Below are 21,817 nucleotides of genomic sequence, written 5' to 3'. Positions count from 1 at the left end.
GAGATTCACATTTACCTAAAATTTAGGTCCTAAGAATCCGGTAAGGCCACAGACTTCAAGTAGTTCTCCAGCTCCAGTATAATGTAGGTAATTGGTTGCAATAATACATGGTTGGGCTGTGAAATCCAGAAATCCATCAGAAGAACTCAAGCTGCAAGGCTCAGAAATGGGCTAAGTTAGGCCTTTACGACTCTTTGCTATTAAACAGAAAGAGTAATCCGTAGCAGAATTATTTGCCGAGAATACAGTTGCGTTTTTGAAAATCTGTATTGATGGGCCATAGAATTTTCTATGTTGGACGCATATAATGCTAAGTTCCAAAGAGAACTCTGCACTCCCAAAAGCTCCTTTTTAATTTTCTTTCATTTTGTTGCTTTCATTTTCTGTTGAAAGTCGATTTCTCAAAAGCAGAAAGCAAAGTGCTAGTAATGGGGTAAAAGCTTTGATAAATAGCCCATTTATAAGTGTGTGTGTGTGTATTAAAGCCGCAAGCAAATGCAATAGCAGATAAAAAGCTGAACATGAAGGTGCCCTTTTCCTAAGCCGAAACCTATTTTCTAGTTTACATGGCAGGTGAAAACAAAAGAGGTTTGTGGGGTCAATTTGAGGGCTGGCATATGAGCCAAGCGGATAGAACATTAGGAAAATCATGGAAAACCGCTGATTTAATCAAGTAAGAAACACATAGAATCTGGGGCCTGTAGGGGAAAAAAGCAGGTTTAAGCTGGTGAATCACCTTTATTTAAGAGGTAAATAAAATAATAATGATTATAATAACACAAAATGTCTACTTGGTTTGGTGATTAAGAGTCATTGCTTTTTCCTTTGACAACTTTTTTCTCCCTTCGTGGACCCCATCAGTTCTCCAAATTTCAATCAATCTCTACCTTTTATACAGCCTCTGCTCTTCAGTCAGTCCCATATCAAGGAGAATGATCAAGAGTTTATCTTCAAATACATTTTTAATTTCTTTCACATTTTAGAGGTTTCTGTAGTTTATAAACCCTTTTAACTTTTTTCATACAACTAGAAATTTTTCATGGGCAATTACAGGTTTAGGTTATCAGATATGATGCCCAATGCCTGGTTCTACAAGCTGAAAGACATAGGCAGAGCCAGAAACCATAGCAACAGTACCAACCCTTACAGGGAAAAACAACACCCGACATCTCCTGCTACAACAACAACAAAGCCATCAAAAACAAAGCAACCCCACCATTTTTATCCAAGAAAGTCTTATTACTTCACTAGGGAGCTTATCCCAAGTGATAGATTCTATGCTTCTCCAACAAACACCAAATCCGTGGATGCCCATTTCCCTGACTCACCAAGAAAATCTTCTAAACAACGATCCAGAAAAAGAAATATAAGGTCGTCTAACAAACTTGTTACTTCCTCTGTTTCTGCCGGTTGTAGCTGCCGTGCCACGCTCTGGACTAAGGCTGATTCCCCACCAGAATACTCAGCTTCTTCCTCTTCTGATGATAGCTCTTCAGACCAAAATCCTTGTGAGTCTTTCCCGCAAGAATTCAGGTCTGATTGCATTCTTACAACTGAATCATTCGATAACATGGTATCCTGGCCGACTTCTTGTAGCTGCAAAGTCAATTCTAAAGCTAATGATATCGTTATCGATGTTGATAACAAGTCTTTTGTTAAGAAATTCAACAAGCTAGATGAGTTTCCCAAGTTGTCTGAGCTTGAACTCCCTCCGATCATAACCAAGCCTGCTAAATTCAGCGACATGGTAAAGCATATCAAGAAGAAAGAGCAGAATAATGAACCAACCAAGTATCGAAGGAGTTCAGCTAAATTTGAGGAAAAAAATGCTCATAGTTCACTCTCTGTCAAGGTTGTCGAGGAAGAGAGAATTACAGTGAAAGAGAACAAGAACACTAGTCCTGTCAGGAAATTTCCTGTCAATTCTCCTGGTGTAAGGCTTAGAGTAAATTCTCCAAAAATTGCAAGCAGAAGAATTCAGGCTCATGCTCGAAAAAGTGTGTCGTCAAGCTCGAGCTCGAGCTCAAGGAGGAGTCTATCGGATAGTTTTGCGGTGGTGAAGTCGTCATATGATCCTCAGAGAGACTTCATGGACTCAATGGTGGAGATGATTATGGAGAACAACATCAGCGCATCAAAGGACTTGGAGGATTTGCTTTGCTGTTATCTTTCTCTGAATTCCGACGAATATCATGACCTTATCATTAAGGTTTTCAAGCAAATCTGGTTTGATTTGAGTGATGTCCAGTTGAAATAATTTCCTACCAAGTATAAATATTATCATTATCCTATCATTTTTTTACTTTCTTTTCATTTACTCCTTTCAAAGTAAGTAGTACTAGTTCTTAGGTGATCAGCAATTTAATCAAGAACATCTTTTACCAATCAATTACATATCAATTTATAGTTGAATAAAGTAGAAAATTCAGGAGGTAGATTTTTTTTTTTTTTTGGAATTTTTAGGTAGCCCTGTTTTATTCTGTCATCATATTTCTGATCTGTTGAGACTGTATTTTAGTAACAAGGCTTTTCCTGCTTTCATGAGAATGAAAACCATTTAGCCAAAAAGAAAAAGAGATGAATTTTGGCAGCGTATCTTGATGTGCAGCTAATGACAACAGAATCCATTGAAGACATGCTTTTTATTTTAGCTTTTCTAAATTGTCCTATTATCAAGATCTTTTGCACTTAAACATTGCCAATGAGACAGTTGGACTCCAAAAAGAAAAAGGGAAATAGGAAGCAATGGAAAATCTATTACATGTTGCAACTTCAAGCCTGATACAAGGACAAGCTTCTTTGTTTTCAAAAGGGACAACTGGAAAACAAAGTTTGAGCCCACAGCTACCTGCACTTCATGCAGTGGAGGAAGGCTGAAGCAAAATCCAATAATGAAAAAATTCATGTCCAAAAATTTAAAAAAAAAAAGAAGAAGCTTCGATTATTGGAAATGAGGTAGCATCCTGCAAGTTTTTAGTACCAAGTATTTTCAGATTTTATTTGAACTTAATTTATTTTAAAGACGATTTTAAAAATATATTTCTCTACGTCTGATTAATGCATTCAAAATTTTATTCCAAAAAACTTTTTACAAGAATCAAATTCTATTGACATAAAAAAAGTCTTCTCTCTCTTGCTACCTAAACTAACCTCGTGGTAATGGCATGCCTGTTTTATTTACTTCCTAAAGAGACCACAAGGACAATAATTTTTGTTGAATGAATATATCAGTACTTTGCATGCACCAAAATCAAATAAGGAATAGTGCGCAAAACAATACAAAAACAAAACAGATATTCAATATGATTCTATGAATATGAATTACATGTAAAAGGGTCCCTCGTCCGTACAATTCCTGACAGCTTCTTCCATCAGCTTCAGGTTTTCTCTACCAAAAGAAGATACCCTTTAAGGACGAGGGTTCAGTTTTTTTATCTATCTTCACAATTCTAAAGCTATATCTATCTGTATCTCCTGCTCCAGGCAATATAGCACATTGTAAAAAAAACAAAGCTGTAAAATTCAAAATTTCCACGGCGAAGAGATAAAGTTAAAGTTAACATCGATAATTACAAAAGGCAAATGTACTTTTTTTTCAAACAGAAATAGCAATATTAACAGACATGATTTGGGGGGTTCTTCCTTTATTTTTCTATAATGTCCTTTTAAGGACATGGAAACATTGACTTGGAAGCATGATCAGACTCTACCGATCGTGATAAAGTGTTCAGATTAGCTAACAAATTACTCTCCCTTTGTGCAATTAGATGCTTCTTTTTTGTGAGAGTAACAGTACTCGTTTTCCATTATTTTCTTTTGCCTTTTTTTTTTCTTGAAAAGAAATGTGGGACTTGAAGTGATGTTTCTTTCTGGGACAAAGAGCTTGAAGCTTGGTTTTACCTACCCTATAAAATAAAAAAAAAATTTACATTTTCTTAATAGGATTATTCTGTTAATCCCTAATTTTGCGGTTCCTAATACTTTTTTTCAAGTTGTACTTTTGCATTCTGCATTGACTTTCTATTAAACATTAATTTCACTACATGATTAGTTCAATGGACAAAAATCATTTTTAACTTAAAATTTTTAAATTTGAGTTCAATTAATAATTATTTAATGAAATTATTTTATATGCATTATCTTTAATTATTTATCTTAAATTATTAAATATTAAATATTTTATTTTTGAATGATTGAATAATTTATCTTTTTCAAATTTTTTTTGTATCGAAAGGAGCATTAATTTCTTTTGGGACCTCATTAATTTACTCTAATCTTAGCCAACTATATCCCATGAATCTCATTGGCCAACAAGAAAGAGGCTCTATTAAAATTATAAAATCTTATGACTTTAAATTTATATTGATTTTGTCTGGTTTGAATGTATATTTGTTGTTTTGTGATATATACTAAAGAGTCACGACTTCCAAAACAAAAAAATGCCGAATTGAAGCAATTTCGGGAGTGTGTCGGCGAGCCGCAAGGAGAGACGGAGTCAAAGAAGAGATTAAAAAAACGGAGAGAGACATGAGATGAGACAGAAGAAAATAAAGAAAAGAGATCGACCAGAGGGACCAACATTAACCCGCAGATTGTGGCTACTGCTGGGAGTGACCCAAAAAAAAAATTAATAAAATTATAAATCTATTAAAAATTATAATATAAAATTTTAAAAATTTATAAATTATTAAAAAATAAAATTAAATCGATCCAATTAAAATTATTCTCATCCCTGACTGCTGCCAACACAATTTATATATATATATTTCTAACCCACAAAATAATAATATTATAAATGGGCAAATGAAGGGTAACGTACAATACAAAGTTTGAAGGGTAGCGTAGGGTGGAAGGGTTCCCAAGCAACATGACCCCATATTATTGGAGAGCAATGCCCCAACCAACTGCTGCACGTGCGTGATTAGTACTTTGCCAGTTACTTGCACCCCCAGACTTTGTCATGTTTTATAACATCTTTTCACATGAGTTTCACACAAAAAAAAACATGAATTATATTGATCTTCAAATCAAATAAAGGGACCATTTTTTATTTGTTGAAGTTTTGGCATTAAAATTTAGTTCTACTTCTTTATATGAAAAAAGAAAATCTTAAATTAAGGAAATGACAATTAATTCATCAAAGAAAATAACATTTTAACGATTGACATTAAAATATTGAAATAAGAAATCATTTAAAAAGAGATAAAAAAAAAACAAATTTATTGAATTGGATTTATTACAATGAATTCTTCAAATTTCTTTATTATTATTTACAAAATAATTAATTCGTTTGAAATACTAGTTTTCCTTTTAATAAGTAATTTATATTTTTTCCTTTATTTTTTTACCTCTATATATACTATGTTTATTTCGATGATATTTGAATTTTTTATCAAATGAATTCAACTTTGATCCATATTTTTTAAAATATTATATTTAATTAAAATTTTTTAAAATTTTTAAAATTTAAATTTTACAAATTTTATTTTTAATTTCTATGATTTTATTTAAAATAATAATAAAAATTAATCTAGTTTGATCCAAAAGATTAACAAGTAACAAACATAATGGGACAGAAAAGAATATATATTGCTGCATAAGGATCATATCAATGTTACTTACATTTTGTCTTTTGACAAAGCCATGCCACATAGTCTCTGATAATAGAAAGAAATTTATGTTAATATGAACCGAAAATTTTATTATAACGAATACAAATCTTTATTTTCAAAAGAGTTGAGTTGAAATAATCTTTTTATTTAAATAAAATAATACATGAAAGGGTAAAAACTTTTTTTTTTTTTTTTGAAGGAGAAAAAGGTATTGCTAAGCAAGTGGTCGTCGGGCCAACCCCATTTAAAACAGTAAATATATAGTATTAATTGAGGTAGACTTTTTGTGTAAGTAAACATGTTAGTGACAGATGGATATGATAGCAATGTGACTAACAAAATCTTGTGGGGATTATTTGGTGGGCATGGGATTTTCTCTTTACCCTGTTGTACAAGCTCGCGTAGATACTATAATTGTTTTGCTCAAGTGAATTAGATGAAATTGAAATAATTTATATAGTTGAGGTAATTTATAAAGATACACGTTTATTTGAGTCAAAAATAAGATATTTGAGTCAAAAATAAGATTAAAGAAGAATGAAATATTCATATATATTGATTTGTTTAAAATTAATTGTCGATGATTTGATTTGTTTTTAATTTTTAATTAATAATCTTTTTTTTAGTTGTGATCATAAGATCGGTTGTGTTAAATCAATTAATTATTATTTTTATGTGATTAATTAATTATTTAATAATATTTTTATTGACTTAATTATCTGATTAAATTAAAACTTTTTCACCGAACAATTAGAATCAAAATTGTCATCATCCAATCAGTAACATGACATAGGGAAATTAAGAATTGAACTTGAGATCTAAAATTACCAATGCCTACCATGCCTTCTGGGATGAGAACAGGTAGCAAAAACACTGGCAGAATTTATTGTCTGAGGAACAAATATCTATCAGAATCTAAGAATAAAAATATGTTTCATTTTCAGTCCAATATATAGAAATTCTATAACAACAAAGTTTCTTCAAGCCAAATATATATATATATATATATAGTGATATCTTATGGAATAAATTCTAGTTGCAGTAATTTTTCAACTAAACCAGAATGAAGATTCAGAACTTGTACAAGCATCACTCCTCGAACACACACCAGAAAGCAACTGGAATGTTAACAGACAGACTAGAGTGATTTTAACCAACTAAATTTCCCACAGAATTTTCGTCATGATCATGGAATCCTCTCATTCAGGTTGCCACCAAGACATGCCTTGTCTGAAACCTCTCCGGGCTCCTGAAATCCAATGCTCTCCACCGCTCCAATGGTCTTATATAAGCGCCTTTGGCTTATCTCTGCCATTATTGATAGGTGCAGCAGTTGGCTGCATATGTCTACAAGTGAACCAATCTTTGTCATCTTCCGCTTGCCATTTGAGTGAGAAAACCTCCATGAATCAAGTTGTGCGTCGCACTGTTTGTAGCAGTAAGTACTCGGGTTCTCTGATGGACAAAATCTTGCAGATTTGAGGTTCTTTGAAAAGCAGGGATGGTCCCCATGTTGAGGACTTGAATCTAAATGACCTTTATAATTCATGTTAGAGCACTGGAAAGAGTTCATCCAGCAACTTGAACTTACATAATTAATGCTGAATTCATCTGCAAGAATGAGCATGTCTTGTTAAATGTAGGACAGCAAAAGAAGACTGATATAGATAAGAGTTGTATTTTCCACCAAAGATCAATGAAGGATAAGCAAGATAACAGGTTTTCAAATGATGGTCAAGCTACTGGAAAAGACTAAACGTACCTTGGGGCCAATTGCAACTAGAAGTGACATTTTTCCCATGACAAAATTGTGTTTCATAGGAAGAATGGAACTTTGGGAAGGAAACATCAATTGCAGATGTGCTGATTCCATTATGGACATCATATTCTTCGTCATCTTCATACTTAAAGCTGTGCTGATGATCCTCTTTGAGAGGAGCCCCAGTCCTTCCTAGTTGGAACCAGGGAGGATATCTCCTCCTCTATCATATCAGCAATCTCCAACGGTTCCCATTCATTGATCTCCAATTCTTCCACCATCTCCAAGGCAACATCAACTGCAGTGTCATTCACTATGTCAAAGGGAAAATAGATGTTGCGAGCAAGACCTGTAATACGGGAAATCATGAATTAAGGCATACAGGATGGCATTATGCAGATGTTGACGGAAATCAAACCTTGTGAAGACAGATTTCGATTAGTCCAATAAACATTTTAAAGGAAGAAAGATATTTTGAAGGATGAATTTCTTCAGTATGTAAACAATAGTACAGAAATATAATCACAAGAGGGAATTAATTTCTCCACAGTTTTTTCACAATGCATTAAATGAATCTTTGCAGAAATCAAAGAAATAAAATCTCATATTATATCTCATACAGTAAACATGATGCTAATTGATGGTAATAATATTAAAACAAAAAGGAAGTTTATAGGAAAAGAAGCTTAAGGCAGTACCTTCCTTGTCTTTAATCTGTACTTTGAGAAAAATTGTGTCATCTTCAGTATCCATTGTGCTAGTTATTGACATATCAGTATTCCTTCTTGGATCAACCTCAACAGAAGGCACTAGCTTTGCAACAGGGCCATTAGGAGTCAGATTTTGGCACAAGACACTTGGGATGGGCAGCAGATTCCCTTCATTAGAGGCCAAAAATGGGTCAAGCAAGAGTTCATGGGCAGGCGACCTCTTGGAAACATTCTCCAGGCACTTCCCAACAAACCTCCTGGCTTCCTCATCTTGAATCCTGTAGAATGCCTCTGGCAACTTTCCCTGGATTAAAGAAGGATCATAGCACATAACTGTAATAGATTAATTTAGTGGTGAATTAATGAGACAGAATAGAACTCACCGAAGTCACTTTCTTGTAGATTTGAGCCAGATTGGAGCACTCACTATATGGATACTCCAAAGTAAGCATCTCTAATACACACATGCCAAAGGAGTATACATCTACTAGTTCATTATAATCCTCCTCATACAGTTCTGGTGCCATAAATTCTGGCGTACCTAGTATTTTACGCCGGTTTGAAGAAATTAACATATATAAAGATATATATGATAATCTAGAAAATCAGACAGACTTGCTTGAATTTATAAAATTTGAGTGGATGATGGAAATTGAGAGCTTACCTATAACACTATGGGCATGTTGTGACCCACGAAGAATGGCAGCTATTCCAAAATCACCAATCTTGACTTGTCCAAGGTGGCCATTGACAAAAATGTTATCACTCTTAAGATCTCTATGTATCACTGGAGGGTCATGGCCATGCAGATAAGCTAGACCATGTAGAATTTGGCGAGCCCAGTTCTTAACTGCTCGCATATCCACATGCCGGAACCTCTGTCTGTACCTGTATTGCATCCTACAACATATTAAAAATGAGACTACAATAACACCTCACTAACATATCAGTTCAACTGACAGTAATTAAGGTCTTGTGATTACTCTCGAAGGGTGCCAGAGGTGAACATCTCAGTGATGAAGTTAAAAGTTCTACGATCAATGTCGATCCAAGATGTGCAGAATCGTATGATGTAATCATGGTTCAGGTTCTTGAGGAGGTGGACCTCAGAGTAAAGCCGCTGCAGTTCCTCTGGTGAACGGAAGACATCATTAAGCTTCACCTGATTCCATGCCACCTCCATTCCAAGCACCTCATCAAATGCCCCCTATACACTGTTTTCATGGCTCCTTTACCAAGGACCTCTCTAAACTGCGAAATTCTCGTGTATCATCACAGATTGAGTCATTTTAAAACTTAAACAATGCATAATTCCTCCATTTATATATGTGCTTCACTAATTTGCAATATGATCAGGATATTAATGGATCCTATTCTAATATATGGAAAATTTATGGAATCAAAAATAATTTGAATATTCCGGTATCTACAATCATATTTATAACCGAGTCATCAATATATATATATATATATATATATATAAATATAGATATATATAAATCTACAAAAACTGTTGTTCGGGTTTTGAAGGGAAATTGAAAGAATCTCTGTTAGCCGGATTATAATAGTGGTGTGGTGGAGTTATTTGCTTATTCTATATGAGAACTATGTATCTCACAAGGCCGTTGACCAAAGGAATATTGGATATCATGAACTAATCTTGAACCATGGATTATGCTTAAACCCAAATTCATTTCAATCATGCTTTGTTATGTTTAATGCAGCAGCAGACACTATGTATACATTATCAAGAAAATTATATGGGAAATTTGTTTTCCTAGAAACCGTCTAGTTCTTTGACATTAATCTAAATAACATCGAGCAGTCAAGAAAATTCTAAGATCTCTGAGGATTCTTCCCAATATCACATAAAAAAAAAAAAATCAAAAGCCCACATCTCAAAAAGAGCTGCACCAAAGAATTGTTACGGAAAAGAGGGTAATTACTCTCAAGTCAATATGACCCGCAATTATCCATTATCATTGCAAAAGATGTTGGAAATATTCATTCCTACTCAAAAGCTGATTTTGTATTGTTGAGGCTTAGTTAAGCTATCAAAGTTCATCTTCAATTCACGCATCAATCAAAAAGCAAAGACTTTAGAGTCAATGAATCGAAGAAAACTTACACGCCCATACCGACCAGATGGATCGGTTTCAACGTATCCAAGCTGAGATTTAACTGCATCAACACATCCTCCTAGACGTGTTTTGTACATGGTCCGAGAAATCAGGTACCTTCAAAACCTCTCGGTCTAGCTTATTGTAATATTATATGTAACTTCAAAACACAAATATACTTATCTACTAGTGTAATTCAAGAACAAGGCAGACAAATTTATGGAAGAAAGAAAGTTGATGATTAGTAAGGGGGATGCAATAGAGGATCCGAGGCTTTCCTTCATGATTTTCATAGGAAAAGACGCCAAACAATAACCAAAAGAGCCTTGAGTAATCGACACTGAGCATAATCCAAGCCATTTCCACACCTGCACGTGAGAAGTCGAAGTAGTCCTTGGAAACCATTAAGCCTTTTGAGAGAAAGACAAGAGTTAAGACCATATGTTGGTTAATACAGAAAGATTTTTAGAGAGAAAGAAGCCGAAGCCCAAAGAAAACTGTGGGCGTGTGGGAAGGACTGTGGAGAGATTGGTATGGTAGGGAAAGTGAATATTCTGTGTCAGCCAATGGTAAAAGAAAGAAGAAACAAAAAGGAAAAGAAAAGCCTTTTGTTGAGCAAATGATCAAAAATGGTTTGTGGAGGAGAACTATTTTCTACAAATTGAAAAGATAGTGATAAGTGGGAGTGGGACTTTGACAAGAAACTAGACTTCTAAACTTGAAAAACCAATGGCCACGCTTTGACAGCACCATTGTGGAGGAGAGAGCAATCCCAAACATAGATTTTCAGCTTCGGATGAACCGAAAGATTAAAGATTTTGAGATAGTCTGAAAGGCTTTTCGGATTGCAAATCAACAAGACAGCTGTGTCAAAGGCAAAAAAATGGTGGAGGGTTGGTGTTGGTGGTAAAAATATACAAACTGACAAGAAGATGAGAAGCTAATGAAATGGAAGAGTTGAGGTTAAGTGCGGTGCGGTCCCCTCTCCGCCAAATAAAAGAGCTGACGCAATTTGACAGAGTGAGTCCAATGACAGATTTTAGAATTAAATGTCAAAAGTCAGGACTCAGGATAGAACACATTGGCTGCTGGCTGCTGCTGAGGCTGAAGCTGACATTGGGGCTGAACACATGTATAAATAAAATTGTAATTATAATTATAATTAAATAACTTAAAAGAATGGTAAATTGGGTACATTTAAAATGAGAATTGAGAAAAGGAAAAAAAAATCAATTTGCCTCTTAATCAACACTTCTATATATATATATATATATATATATATATATATATTTTATAAAAAATAGACCATTTCAAGTAATCTTAAGTGTTAACTTCAACCTGATATTTAGTTTTAGGTATGCAGTCACCACCCTTTTTTATTGAAGAAGAAAGAGTCAACAAAGTTACAATCTTTTCTTTTCCCTTTTTTTTTTTTTTTATAGTTTTATGAAATTTCAAATTTATTAAATATTATTTTTTTAAAAATAATTATATGAATCATATTAAACTATTCTTAGCATTTTGTATTTCTAAATATGCAATTGACATCATTATTTTTGTGTAGAAAATTTAGTAAAGTTCAGAATCTGATAGTGCCAAAATTTTTGTTTTTCTTTGTGGGATTTGTCTCAAGTCACAAACCATGTGGCATCAAATGACAAATTCATACGTTTAAGAAGAATATTTTGAGTTTAATCACTTGTAATATCTGATCTGATGGATAAAACAAGTAGTAATCTTTTTGGTTTGTCTTTCTCACTTATTTAACAAGCTCAAAAGCTCAATGATATTGTCAAATTTCATTTTTCTAAACAAAGAATAACCCAGAAAGGTTACGAGAGGGATTGCAAAAGCAATAAGCCCAGAAGCTGACTTTGGCCATGGCCTTCATCAGCACAAAGCTAGATATCAAATTGTATTGCAACCACCGAACCACATCGATAGCCATAACTAGAAGAATTAAACCGTTACAGCTGCGCAAATAACACTATTTTTGCAGTATAATTTACATGAACAATCAGCAATAACAATCTGTACCTACACTTTTCGCCAAGAGCTACTGGCAAAGATATCAAAACCTTGGCAAAAAAAAAAAGCATAATTCAACAAATCCTATACATGGATTACTTGCTAAAGTACAACTATGACAAATAAAACACAAAAATAATGAATCTCCAGACATTGAGCTTTGGAATGTCTACCAAAGAGCCATATTCGCACAAGCAGAGGCTCGGGCTGGCTTTGTTAGCTGTAATTGTTCTATTTTTCCAAACTTTTCAACCGCAAAAATTAAGATCATTGCTTTCCACAGCTATCAGATGGATAAAGGTGGGAAATCTTCTTCATTTTTTAAATGGAATGATTGTACAATGATCCTGCATGTTTAGAAGAGAAAGCTTAGAGAGAATAGTACACATATTTACTCTGCCGTATAGAATTTCAACACTCAATTCTCAAACCTGTTCTGATCCATGCCCACGGCTGATTTTGGCCTTTGCATTCCTAATTGTGGGTGACTTGCACTCAAGTTTTGAGCGCGAGGGGAACCTGGATTATGTTGCTTGTTACTTTCTGTAGAGGCTGGCCAAAATGGTAGGGACCTCTTTGACCCAAATTCTACAACCCTGTCTCGCTGATGCACTGAGCCATTGGCATTAGGGGATAACACTTTTTCAGAACCAAAGTGGTGGAGATCCAAAGACCCAGATTTTCCACCAACTTGATTTGATGACTGCACTTGTGCAATCTCACGGTTGCTTCTCTCCGGTGAATTAGTATCTGGGGATTTAATTGAAGGACCGTTGTTGCGCGGAGACCTTGCTGGTGCTTGGTTCCTTCCCCTTGATGTCAAGGACCTATCTCTATAATGGTTCTGCAAAAAGATTTAAGCATAAAACCACATTGAGACAACAAGGGCCCAACCAGAAAATTTTAACAAAAGAAAAACAGCACCAGCAAAATGCCACTATGACACTGCCACTGCAAGTTAGCAACAGAGGCTAAATTTCATATTTTCAGCATAAGTTTTAGAAGCCCAATCCAAAGGCTTAGAATGAGTATACCGTGTTGGGATTGGGAAAGTATGTCCCTGTTCCTCGAGGCTTTAGCATTTCTTCCATTCCAAAGCCTGAACCATGTAGCATTGTTGGGTTCATGGAATAGTAGGCTTGCTGTGGTACAACACCATTAGCATTTATCGGGGAAATTGCATTTCGCCGGAACTGCACTGACTGTCGTACTACATCCCATGAATTCTTGCTCTGTAACTGAGAAACCAAAGGTGAAGAAATTGAAGGAGCAGAAGCACTGATCGTATATTCATAGCGGCCACAATCCAAACTACGTAAGTGAGTATCATAATCCCCACAAAGATCTGACAATGAGCTCAAAGCTTCCTGACTCCCAGCAGCACTAGTGGAAGCCGGATAACTGGAATATCCAGGAAATAAATCCTCAGATGACGAAGCAGAACTTGAAATCAAGGGATGGTGCTTCAATCCAACAGGGTACTGAACCCCTTGACTAACAACCAACTGATTCTTGCTGTGATCACCATGTACATTAGTACCCAGCTCCTCACTGGTTGCTGGAAGAATACCAGAAGTCATATTCTTTTCAGTCAAGCCAGAATTTTCTGATTGTTTGCATTCTGCATTTCCATTTCTTATATCTCCATTATCCAAAGATGAGCTACAGAAATAGAGATGAGGTGCATGTCGTACATTCTCCAATGAAGAAACACCGTCCTCTGCATTCAGAGGGCAAGATTTATGTGCATTATTTGAAATTACAAGACCTTGAATTCTGGCGGTTGCCAGGTCTAAAGCATCCCCAGAGAGACGGACTTCTGAAACACTCATAGCATTTGCAGAACCTTGCGGTTCATTAAGGGTTCTACTAAAATTTGTTTCCCTTCCAGATACATTACCATTGCTGACTTTGTGCAATGATCCCTCATTATCAGATCCATAATTCCCAGGCATGGTACTTGCATGTGAAAATTCTGATTCATAAAAGGTTTGATCTTCTTGACATGACTCTGTACCTGAAACTGATGATGTTGCACCAAATCCACTGAATCTAGACAACGAGGCAGGATCTTGAACATCAGGCCTCTGTCCACTTCCATGCCTATCCAGAGTGTTTGAGAAAAACTTACGAAGTTCATCTGCTATGCTTTCTTCTGCCTGGGAAAGAATGCACCCCAGCTTCCGAGCCCCATAATTGAAAGCACTTCTTATACGATAAAAGTTCCCTACAAAGGAAAAGGTATATTATGATTGACCTTTTGTCCCTCTTGATCAGTTCAAGAATCACTAAACAACCATTTTTTCTCCTATCCTCAAGACTTAGAAGTTTTGAGTTCAAAAGAAATGAATAATGGAATTTGCTTACGGAAAAGTGATTCTACCTTTGCTTACACTGCGACCAAGATTATTGTTTTCTCTTAAAGGATCTACAATGTTTAGATGCTTTTGAGGGAATGTGCGCGAATTAGTCTCAAATCCCCTTGATGGAACTGAGAACTTTTCCACACATTCCCTGAGAAAAACATTGCGGAGCAGTAAATCCCCCCCACCATTTTCAGGCATCTCAACTGCAAAAAGGATCAATGACATAAGCAACTTAATCATGTATAAAGTAGAATAAACACAATTGGGCATGAAAGTAAAATGAAGTTGCTCACCCACAATATCTGGCAGGGAGGATATATGGATCGGACCATTCAAACTGATGCAGTAGTTTTCCCAATCAAATTTGCTAAAGTAATCCAAAAATTTATATAAAACCTGTAACATATCAATCAGTTACATTTAAAATTTATATAAAACCTGAAATATATCAATCAGTTACATTTATGTGATCAGTTAGTTTACACTGCCAATATCCCTGCAGCACTCACCGCTAAAGGACCATCAAGTGATGAGTGGAATAGATGGAAAATATACAGCACCAAAGTCTCCAAAGCATAGGTAGAAATCAAACCATGATGAGCCCCAAGAATACGGCTCTCATAGTAGCACCAAGCCTTTATCAGTATAATACTGCGTTTAAATAGATGATCTTTTCCAATAAGACGATCAACCTGTAAAGTTATTGGGGATGTTAATTTATGAAAAAAAAAAAAAAGGCACATTTCTGCTGATATCCAATATGATACAGCCACCCCTACCCCTATAACCATGCCAGCTCTCCCAACATGTACATATACAGAAAGATAGAATAACAGAGATTTTATATCCATATCTCAATTTTAACAAAGTTCTGCAAACATGAAAACATGAAATCAGAAAGGGGAAGAAGTTGATTGTCATATATTTAACGAGAGAGAGGGAGAGAGAGCAATTCGTTTTTTTTTTTTTTTTTTGTCTATTTGCAGATGAACTCAATTAACTTGAAAGTAAACGGCTTTCATTCACACGCAAATTTTTGATAATGTACCATACCTGCTCAAGAAAGCACAACGTACATAGCCCCCCCAACTGATTAAAAGAGATATCTACCACAATGTTCTGCACTAGACACTTTACAAGCTTAACCTGCCACCAGAGAAGCCAAATTTAAAGATGACCAGCTACATATGATAACAAATGATTTCTGAAATGTACATTGTTACAATAAAAAATCATCTCAAATAATGCAAGAGCATATGAATATGCAATCATTTCTACCATGCATACCAATGAAATCTGGGATGGTAAAGAAACACGTGTAAAGTCTTCGCCTAGTAAAAGAACTAACATATTTGAATATGGCCATGGATACACAATAATGTGTTTTATACACAACATAGTTATATACTGCAGTCCACAAATTGAAAAATAAGATCAACTTGAAAAACTGTAACAAAGGATATTTATCAGGGGGAAAACAGTAACATCGCTGCAAAAACCACTGAATCTGATATTTATAAAATGAATGGTTGTCACAAATATCAAAATGGCACAAAACATGAAGGGTTGAACTCTTGCTGAAGCTTAGTTAAAGTTTCAGCAAAAAATAAACCTTATAAAAGTTTTGCTTTTGTTCTTGAGAAAAGAAAATACAACTTTGAGACATGTAGTTAGGATCTATGATATGACACAAAAAACAAACTTCGTAGGCAACATAGTTTACAAGTAAGAGAGACTGTTATGTCAATCATTATTCATTGAATCAAACATTACTATACTCTAGCAGTGAGCTTGTATGTTTGATTAGAGAATGACATTCATACATATTCTCTTGCTCAAAGTACTTCTGGTGCATCATCAAGGAAGCCAAATATTGGCCTTTTGTCACCAAGCCAAATTTACAAATCATGTATAATATCTTAGATTACTGTTCCCTCAGTTCGCTCTATAACTAAGCATTAATAGTACTCGTATGCCTAGGATCAATTGATTTGCAACAACTTTAAAATACTTCTCAGTCAAGAGGTAGAGATAATCAAGTAATGTATTTTGAACTTTACATCACAGGTCACCCTCTCTATTCATCTAAAAATAACCTAGAATGACTTCATCTAAAAATAACCTAGAATGACAACTCCATGCTAACAGGCTGGCAGAGCTAATGCAATTAAAATGGTCTATAAGTTCAGCATTACCTTTGTCTATATTCATCTGCTCTTTCTATATTTCAACTTTCAGACCTTGTTGCCTTTTTAGACAAGGTTTGAAAACATGCATAAAGGAATGAGAGTATTACTTGACTGTCCATTAACTTGAGATAGGAGCTGCATTTAAGTATGCACAATTTCACAGGTTCAGAAAGATATAAAAAAGAAGAAGATATAATAATGTTCTTTTGTACGTGTTCTAGTTATCAGTTACACCAGTTGCCCCCATAGTCCAGTCAAAACATCCCACCCTCAGTCATGGATAGGGTTTTAACTTTTAAGCATACATTGTCTATGTCACAGGTTCAACCCACCCAAACTGATCAGTAGAGATACCAGCAATGATCTGGAAATCATTGTGCCCCTCAGCAATCAGCAATGGACTACAATTAAGAAGCAGAGATGACCAGACAAATTATGTACAAAGCCAAAAGTGGAAAAATTATTGTGGTCTTTAAGTGTATAACATTTAATTGGAGAAACTCTTTCGTGGGGATAGCATTTATCTCCATCTAAGCATAGAAATCATTAGTCCTTGTGTTTCTCCAGAAATAACATTCATCAAAATGACAAAGAGAAAACATGTGGATGCATCAAATTACTTTTCTGCTCATTTGTCCAGGTAATAATAACACTAAAATAAATGGTCAAGGTGGGGAAACTCAAAATGCAGATAGATGTAAATGTCAACAAAAAAAATAAGGGATGAAGTAAACCTAATATAAACAGGTTAGTCTCCTACATAAGCAAAATACAAATAATATTGACTAAGAAAAGATCTGTAGCAACATGTTAGGAAGTTAAAAACCTCTGCCCGAATTAATTGGACATCCTTCACCACAAACTCTGCAGCTCTGTTTTGGTCTTCTCTTTCAAGAACAGAACATACATCATTGGCCAAAGCCTCCTCAGAGTTTAGGGCACCAAAGGCTGTCAAATCAATATCTCCATCAGGAAGATAGGTCTTCAAGGGCACTGACCCAAATGGAAATACCTGAAATAAATACAAGATAAATTATTAATATCTATCTAAACTGTTCACTACTTCAAATAAAATGCTCTTATCTTCATGATCAAAGCAATAAAAAGCTATCAAAACAAGAAAAATAAAAAGACAATGAGACATATATGACTACTGATGTTATTGAAATAAAATGTACATATTGGTCTGTCAACAACAACCAGGTTCCTTTCAGCTGCAAACATTAAATGATAAATTTTCCAATTGACTTTTACAATCCAAGGTAATTGCAATTAAGGGCTTTGCTAACTTGGAGTAAGTCTAAAAAACCCCTTGATAACCTAATTCAGGGTAAATGAACTGAATTTAACAAAAGTAATACTATCATAGACGTCAAATACTCAAAAGCACCCCATCAATAGTCTTATCATTCCATCCAACTACCAATAGAAGAGAAGTTGGCTACCTTTGACAGTCATAACAATGGAACATTAACACGATAGAACCTCATCCATGTAACAGAATTTGTAAGTTCCATTTGGGTTGATATCTATCTATAACAACTATTAGGTCTTATCAACAACTTTCATCTACAAAGGACATATGGTTAGGACAGGATAATAGAGAATTACCAATGACCCACACTCCACCTTCTACATAATCAACTGACGGAGCAACCCTTTGTCGGAAACCACATTACCTTACACTCCACTTTGTCCCCTCTTGAAACCATTTTAATAACAAAAACAAACTGCCACCACTCTTCATTCTAATTTAATCAATAAATACTAACCTTATTTTCTCTTAAATTTGGAATTCTTTTTCCTGTTACTCCAAACTACATAAGAGTTCAGTTTTAAACTCAACTCCATTCTAAAAATCCATTCCCAGTAAAATATAACAAATAGAGTAGTAATTTCCAACTAACTCACTAATTACACAATGTTAACATTCGATCAAATAATAATAATAATAATAATATTATTATTATTATTATTATAGCATATACGATGATAATTAAAAGCTTCATTAATGTTTGATAATCTGACCTCGTAACCAAGATGATTCCTAATTAGTCTCAGAACGTAATCGACGACCGATTTTCTCCTTTCTTCTGAAATAACCGTTGGCTGAACCTGGGCTATGATCCCCTGCGTTGCTTCCTCAGCCTTTTGCAAATACTCTGCACCAATCCCCGCTTGATTCGATGACGATGAAGACCTCTGGTTAGACACGACGTCGTTTGATTTTGGCGACCAATCTCGGTGATCGCCCATCAAAAACCACCCTCTCCTCCCAACGGAAACCAGTTCTCCACCCTCAGAACTCAACAGAACGTCCGATCATTCAAGCGCTTCGATACGCCGCCCCCCCAATCCAACTGCGCCTTCAGATCTAAACACGTTTTTTTATTATTTCTTAATTTGAAGGATATTTTGCACGAACAGGGTTTCAAAAGGGGAGAAAAGCATAAAACGGCAGGAAAATTACAACAAAACGGCGGTGCAACTGTGGATTCTATCTTTTGAACGGAAAATTTGGTGGTCGTAAAATGTAGAATATAAAAGAGTGCGACCAGAAGTTATTTTTAAAGTTTTTTTGGGATCAATTGACCGTTTAAATTTTTTTCCTTTTCTATTTAATTGATTATTTCTTTTTTTTTTTTAATCTTATTTAGTGACGATTTTTTTTTTCACTTGCTAAGTTTTAACCGCGGCAGCACTGCTTGCCATTTTTGTTAGGGTAAACGTGCCTCCATTCCCCATCAAAGGGAAAACCGTTTTAAAAAAGAGTAAAGGGTAAAAAATTTATCAAAGAAAAATTAATAAATTTTTTATATTTTATTATAATCAATTAAATTATGAAATTTTTACTTTAATTTAATTGAATATTTAAGTATTTATTTTTATCTAAAAATTAACCCTTAAACGTAAATTTTATTCAATTAAATTATCAATTAAACAAAAATAATTAATTATTTTTTATTATAATGATTCAATTAATAAAAATAAATGTTTAAAATTTTAATTAATTAAAAAAATGATAAAAACTTTGATAGTTATTAAATTTTAAGTCAAAAGCTTTTTTTTTAATCTATTTAGCCAAAAAAAAAAAACAATTAATTTAATTTCCTATCTTACTACTTTTTTCTTAAATGCATTATTTAAACTCTTTCGCGTAAATTTTTCTCTTGAAGTATTAACAAAAATCTTGGAAAATTTTTATTCGGTGCCTTATTTCCCTTTAATGAATGATGGTTATCCTATTAACTATTAAATATACAAATAGTGAAAATTTTAAATTTTACATACAATTGTCACATTTTTTTTTATATCTCCATAGTGAAATTCTAAGTTTCATAAATAGGACTTAACAATTGACACATGTTTCATTAAAATATATTTTTAATCATTAATATATTAGTTAATATTAACTCTTTTTTTTGTCAATTTTAGCAATTTTAATATAAAAAATTATTGTATAAATTCACAATGAAAATTTTTCCCAATTATGTCCAATTAGTGTGTATATATATATATATATCAATAAATAATAAATAAAATTATTATATATAAATTATAACTATCTAATTTCATTTATAGAGTTTAAAAAAATATATAAATCTTGGGAAAAAAATTGCTGCCTTCTTTCTTTTATGCATTATTATCCTATTAAATTACTAATAATGTAACTTTTAAATTCCACCAACAATCTATCACATTGTCTTTTTCATCTTTTATTTTTTTAAAAAAATTTGATACATATATAGTGAAATTTTTTAATTTTATAAACAAATTAAAATAGTAACACATATCTTATTTTTTAAAAAATTTATTTTTTATTTTTTAAATATAAACTAAAGAACATATATCACAATTTAATCCCGCTTATAGAATTAAAAAATTTACTATTATATTTAATAATTTATTCTTTTTATATGTCTCAAAATCATACTTAATTCTACTTTTTTTACTTTTAATTTATTTTTCATATCTTTTTTCTTTTATTTAAATATTATTATATTAATAAAGTAATATCTTCTCTTCATATATTAAAATTTATTACTTTGAATCCAAAATTTAATTGACTTAGTTCATTCAATTGAGATGACATATATTAAAATTCATTACATTAAATTCAAGATTTAATAATTATTTTATCCAATCAAATTTAAAAATTAATATCTAATAAATCAAAATTTTTAATATTTAAATCTCAATACTTTATGATCTCTTCTTTTATTTTAGATTATAAGCTTCTTTGTAAAAAACATTTATAAAAAAAAAAAAAAAACAAAGCTCATTTTGTTGAATCACATTTGGCCTAACTTTTTTTTTTTTTTTTAATGTTGACCTAACTATTGTTACTCCTCCTTAGAAAAGAAAAGGTCAAAAGTTTAAAATCTTTTCTCTCCCGAACTTCTTCGTATGTAGCAAAAAAAAATTCATTAAATCAAACTATTAATTATCACATTTAATACAATAATATCATATTTGATAATTAAAAATATAACATAACAATATAATATAAACGTAATATAAAAATAAATGATATGATTTAAAATTTTAATAATTACTATATATGAATTTAACAAAATAAAAATATATACTTTTTATTTTCATATCAACACAAATTATAATAAATAATTTTTTTATAAAATATAATATAAATATATAAATTTTAATAATTTATACAATACCCAAATCACCGAATCTTAAAAATATACTATAATTAAAATCTTAATTAAAAAAAATTCCTCAAGTAGAGATCGCAATACATGACTCACCTGATAGACTGGCCATCAATCCGCCTTGAAAAAGGTGGTTTATTCTTTTGAAAATCGGGACAAGACTCGGGGCAAACTAGTTTATTTTGTTTCATAAGCATGGTGAATGGATATGATATACGGTTGTCGCACACCGTCCCGCTTTTAATATTAAGATTTTGTTTTTAAATATCCATTATTAATTAGTAAACCTAAATGCAAAAATAATATTAAATACATTATGATTTATTTAAAAATAAATCACCTGTAAAAATTAATTACGAAAAT

General features: G+C 33.1%; 2 protein-coding genes and 1 pseudogene across 3 annotated transcripts; 1 reads left to right on the top strand and 2 right to left on the bottom strand.

The window, feature by feature from the left end:
- The first annotated feature begins 90 nt into the window (after nucleotides 1-90).
- Nucleotides 91-2,595, top strand: LOC111288502 (transcription repressor OFP1-like). The gene has a single exon (XM_022879410.2). The coding sequence runs from the start codon at nucleotides 1,040-1,042 to the stop codon at nucleotides 2,255-2,257; it is 1,218 nt and encodes a 405-aa protein (XP_022735145.2). The 5' UTR covers nucleotides 91-1,039; the 3' UTR covers nucleotides 2,258-2,595.
- Nucleotides 2,596-6,528: 3,933 nt separating this feature from the next.
- Nucleotides 6,529-11,317, bottom strand: LOC111287407 (putative serine/threonine-protein kinase WNK5; annotated as a pseudogene). The gene is made up of 7 exons (XR_016341325.1): nucleotides 10,210-11,317; nucleotides 9,065-9,332; nucleotides 8,746-8,969; nucleotides 8,465-8,622; nucleotides 8,070-8,385; nucleotides 7,375-7,720; nucleotides 6,529-7,223 (listed from the first exon to the last, which is right to left on the bottom strand). The product of XR_016341325.1 is annotated as a putative serine/threonine-protein kinase WNK5 (transcript).
- Nucleotides 11,318-12,152: 835 nt separating this feature from the next.
- Nucleotides 12,153-19,324, bottom strand: LOC111287433 (uncharacterized). The gene is made up of 9 exons (XM_022878008.2): nucleotides 18,813-19,324; nucleotides 17,611-17,796; nucleotides 15,649-15,741; nucleotides 15,105-15,287; nucleotides 14,889-14,991; nucleotides 14,613-14,798; nucleotides 13,264-14,456; nucleotides 12,661-13,073; nucleotides 12,153-12,576 (listed from the first exon to the last, which is right to left on the bottom strand). Exons 1-9 carry the CDS (start codon nucleotides 19,038-19,040, stop codon nucleotides 12,516-12,518), a joined length of 2,646 nt encoding a protein of 881 aa, XP_022733743.2. The 5' UTR covers nucleotides 19,041-19,324; the 3' UTR covers nucleotides 12,153-12,515.
- Nucleotides 19,325-21,817: the final 2,493 nt, after the last annotated feature.

The sequence above is a fragment of the Durio zibethinus genome, chromosome 4 (assembly GCF_047325235.1).
Source record: "Durio zibethinus cultivar Kanyao isolate XHJ-2024 chromosome 4, ASM4732523v1, whole genome shotgun sequence".
Taxonomy (NCBI): domain Eukaryota; kingdom Viridiplantae; phylum Streptophyta; class Magnoliopsida; order Malvales; family Malvaceae; genus Durio; species Durio zibethinus.
This window is presented reverse-complemented; position numbering and strand designations above follow the sequence as displayed.

What these genes read in the sequence shown, in the direction of transcription:
- LOC111288502 (XM_022879410.2), top strand. Translation starts at nt 1,040, where the DNA reads ATGGGCAATTACAGGTTTAGGTTATCAGATATGATGCCCAATGCCTGG.
- LOC111287433 (XM_022878008.2), bottom strand. Translation starts at nt 19,040, where the DNA reads ATGGGCGATCACCGAGATTGGTCGCCAAAATCAAACGACGTCGTGTCT. An exon ending in CGTTGTGCTTTCTTGAGCAG is followed by an intron (nt 15,288 to 15,648) that starts GTATGGTACATT and finishes ATAACTTTACAG; the next exon opens with GTTGATCGTCTTATTGGAAA. An exon ending in CACTTGATGGTCCTTTAGCG is followed by an intron (nt 14,992 to 15,104) that starts GTGAGTGCTGCA and finishes GATATGTTACAG; the next exon opens with GTTTTATATAAATTTTTGGA.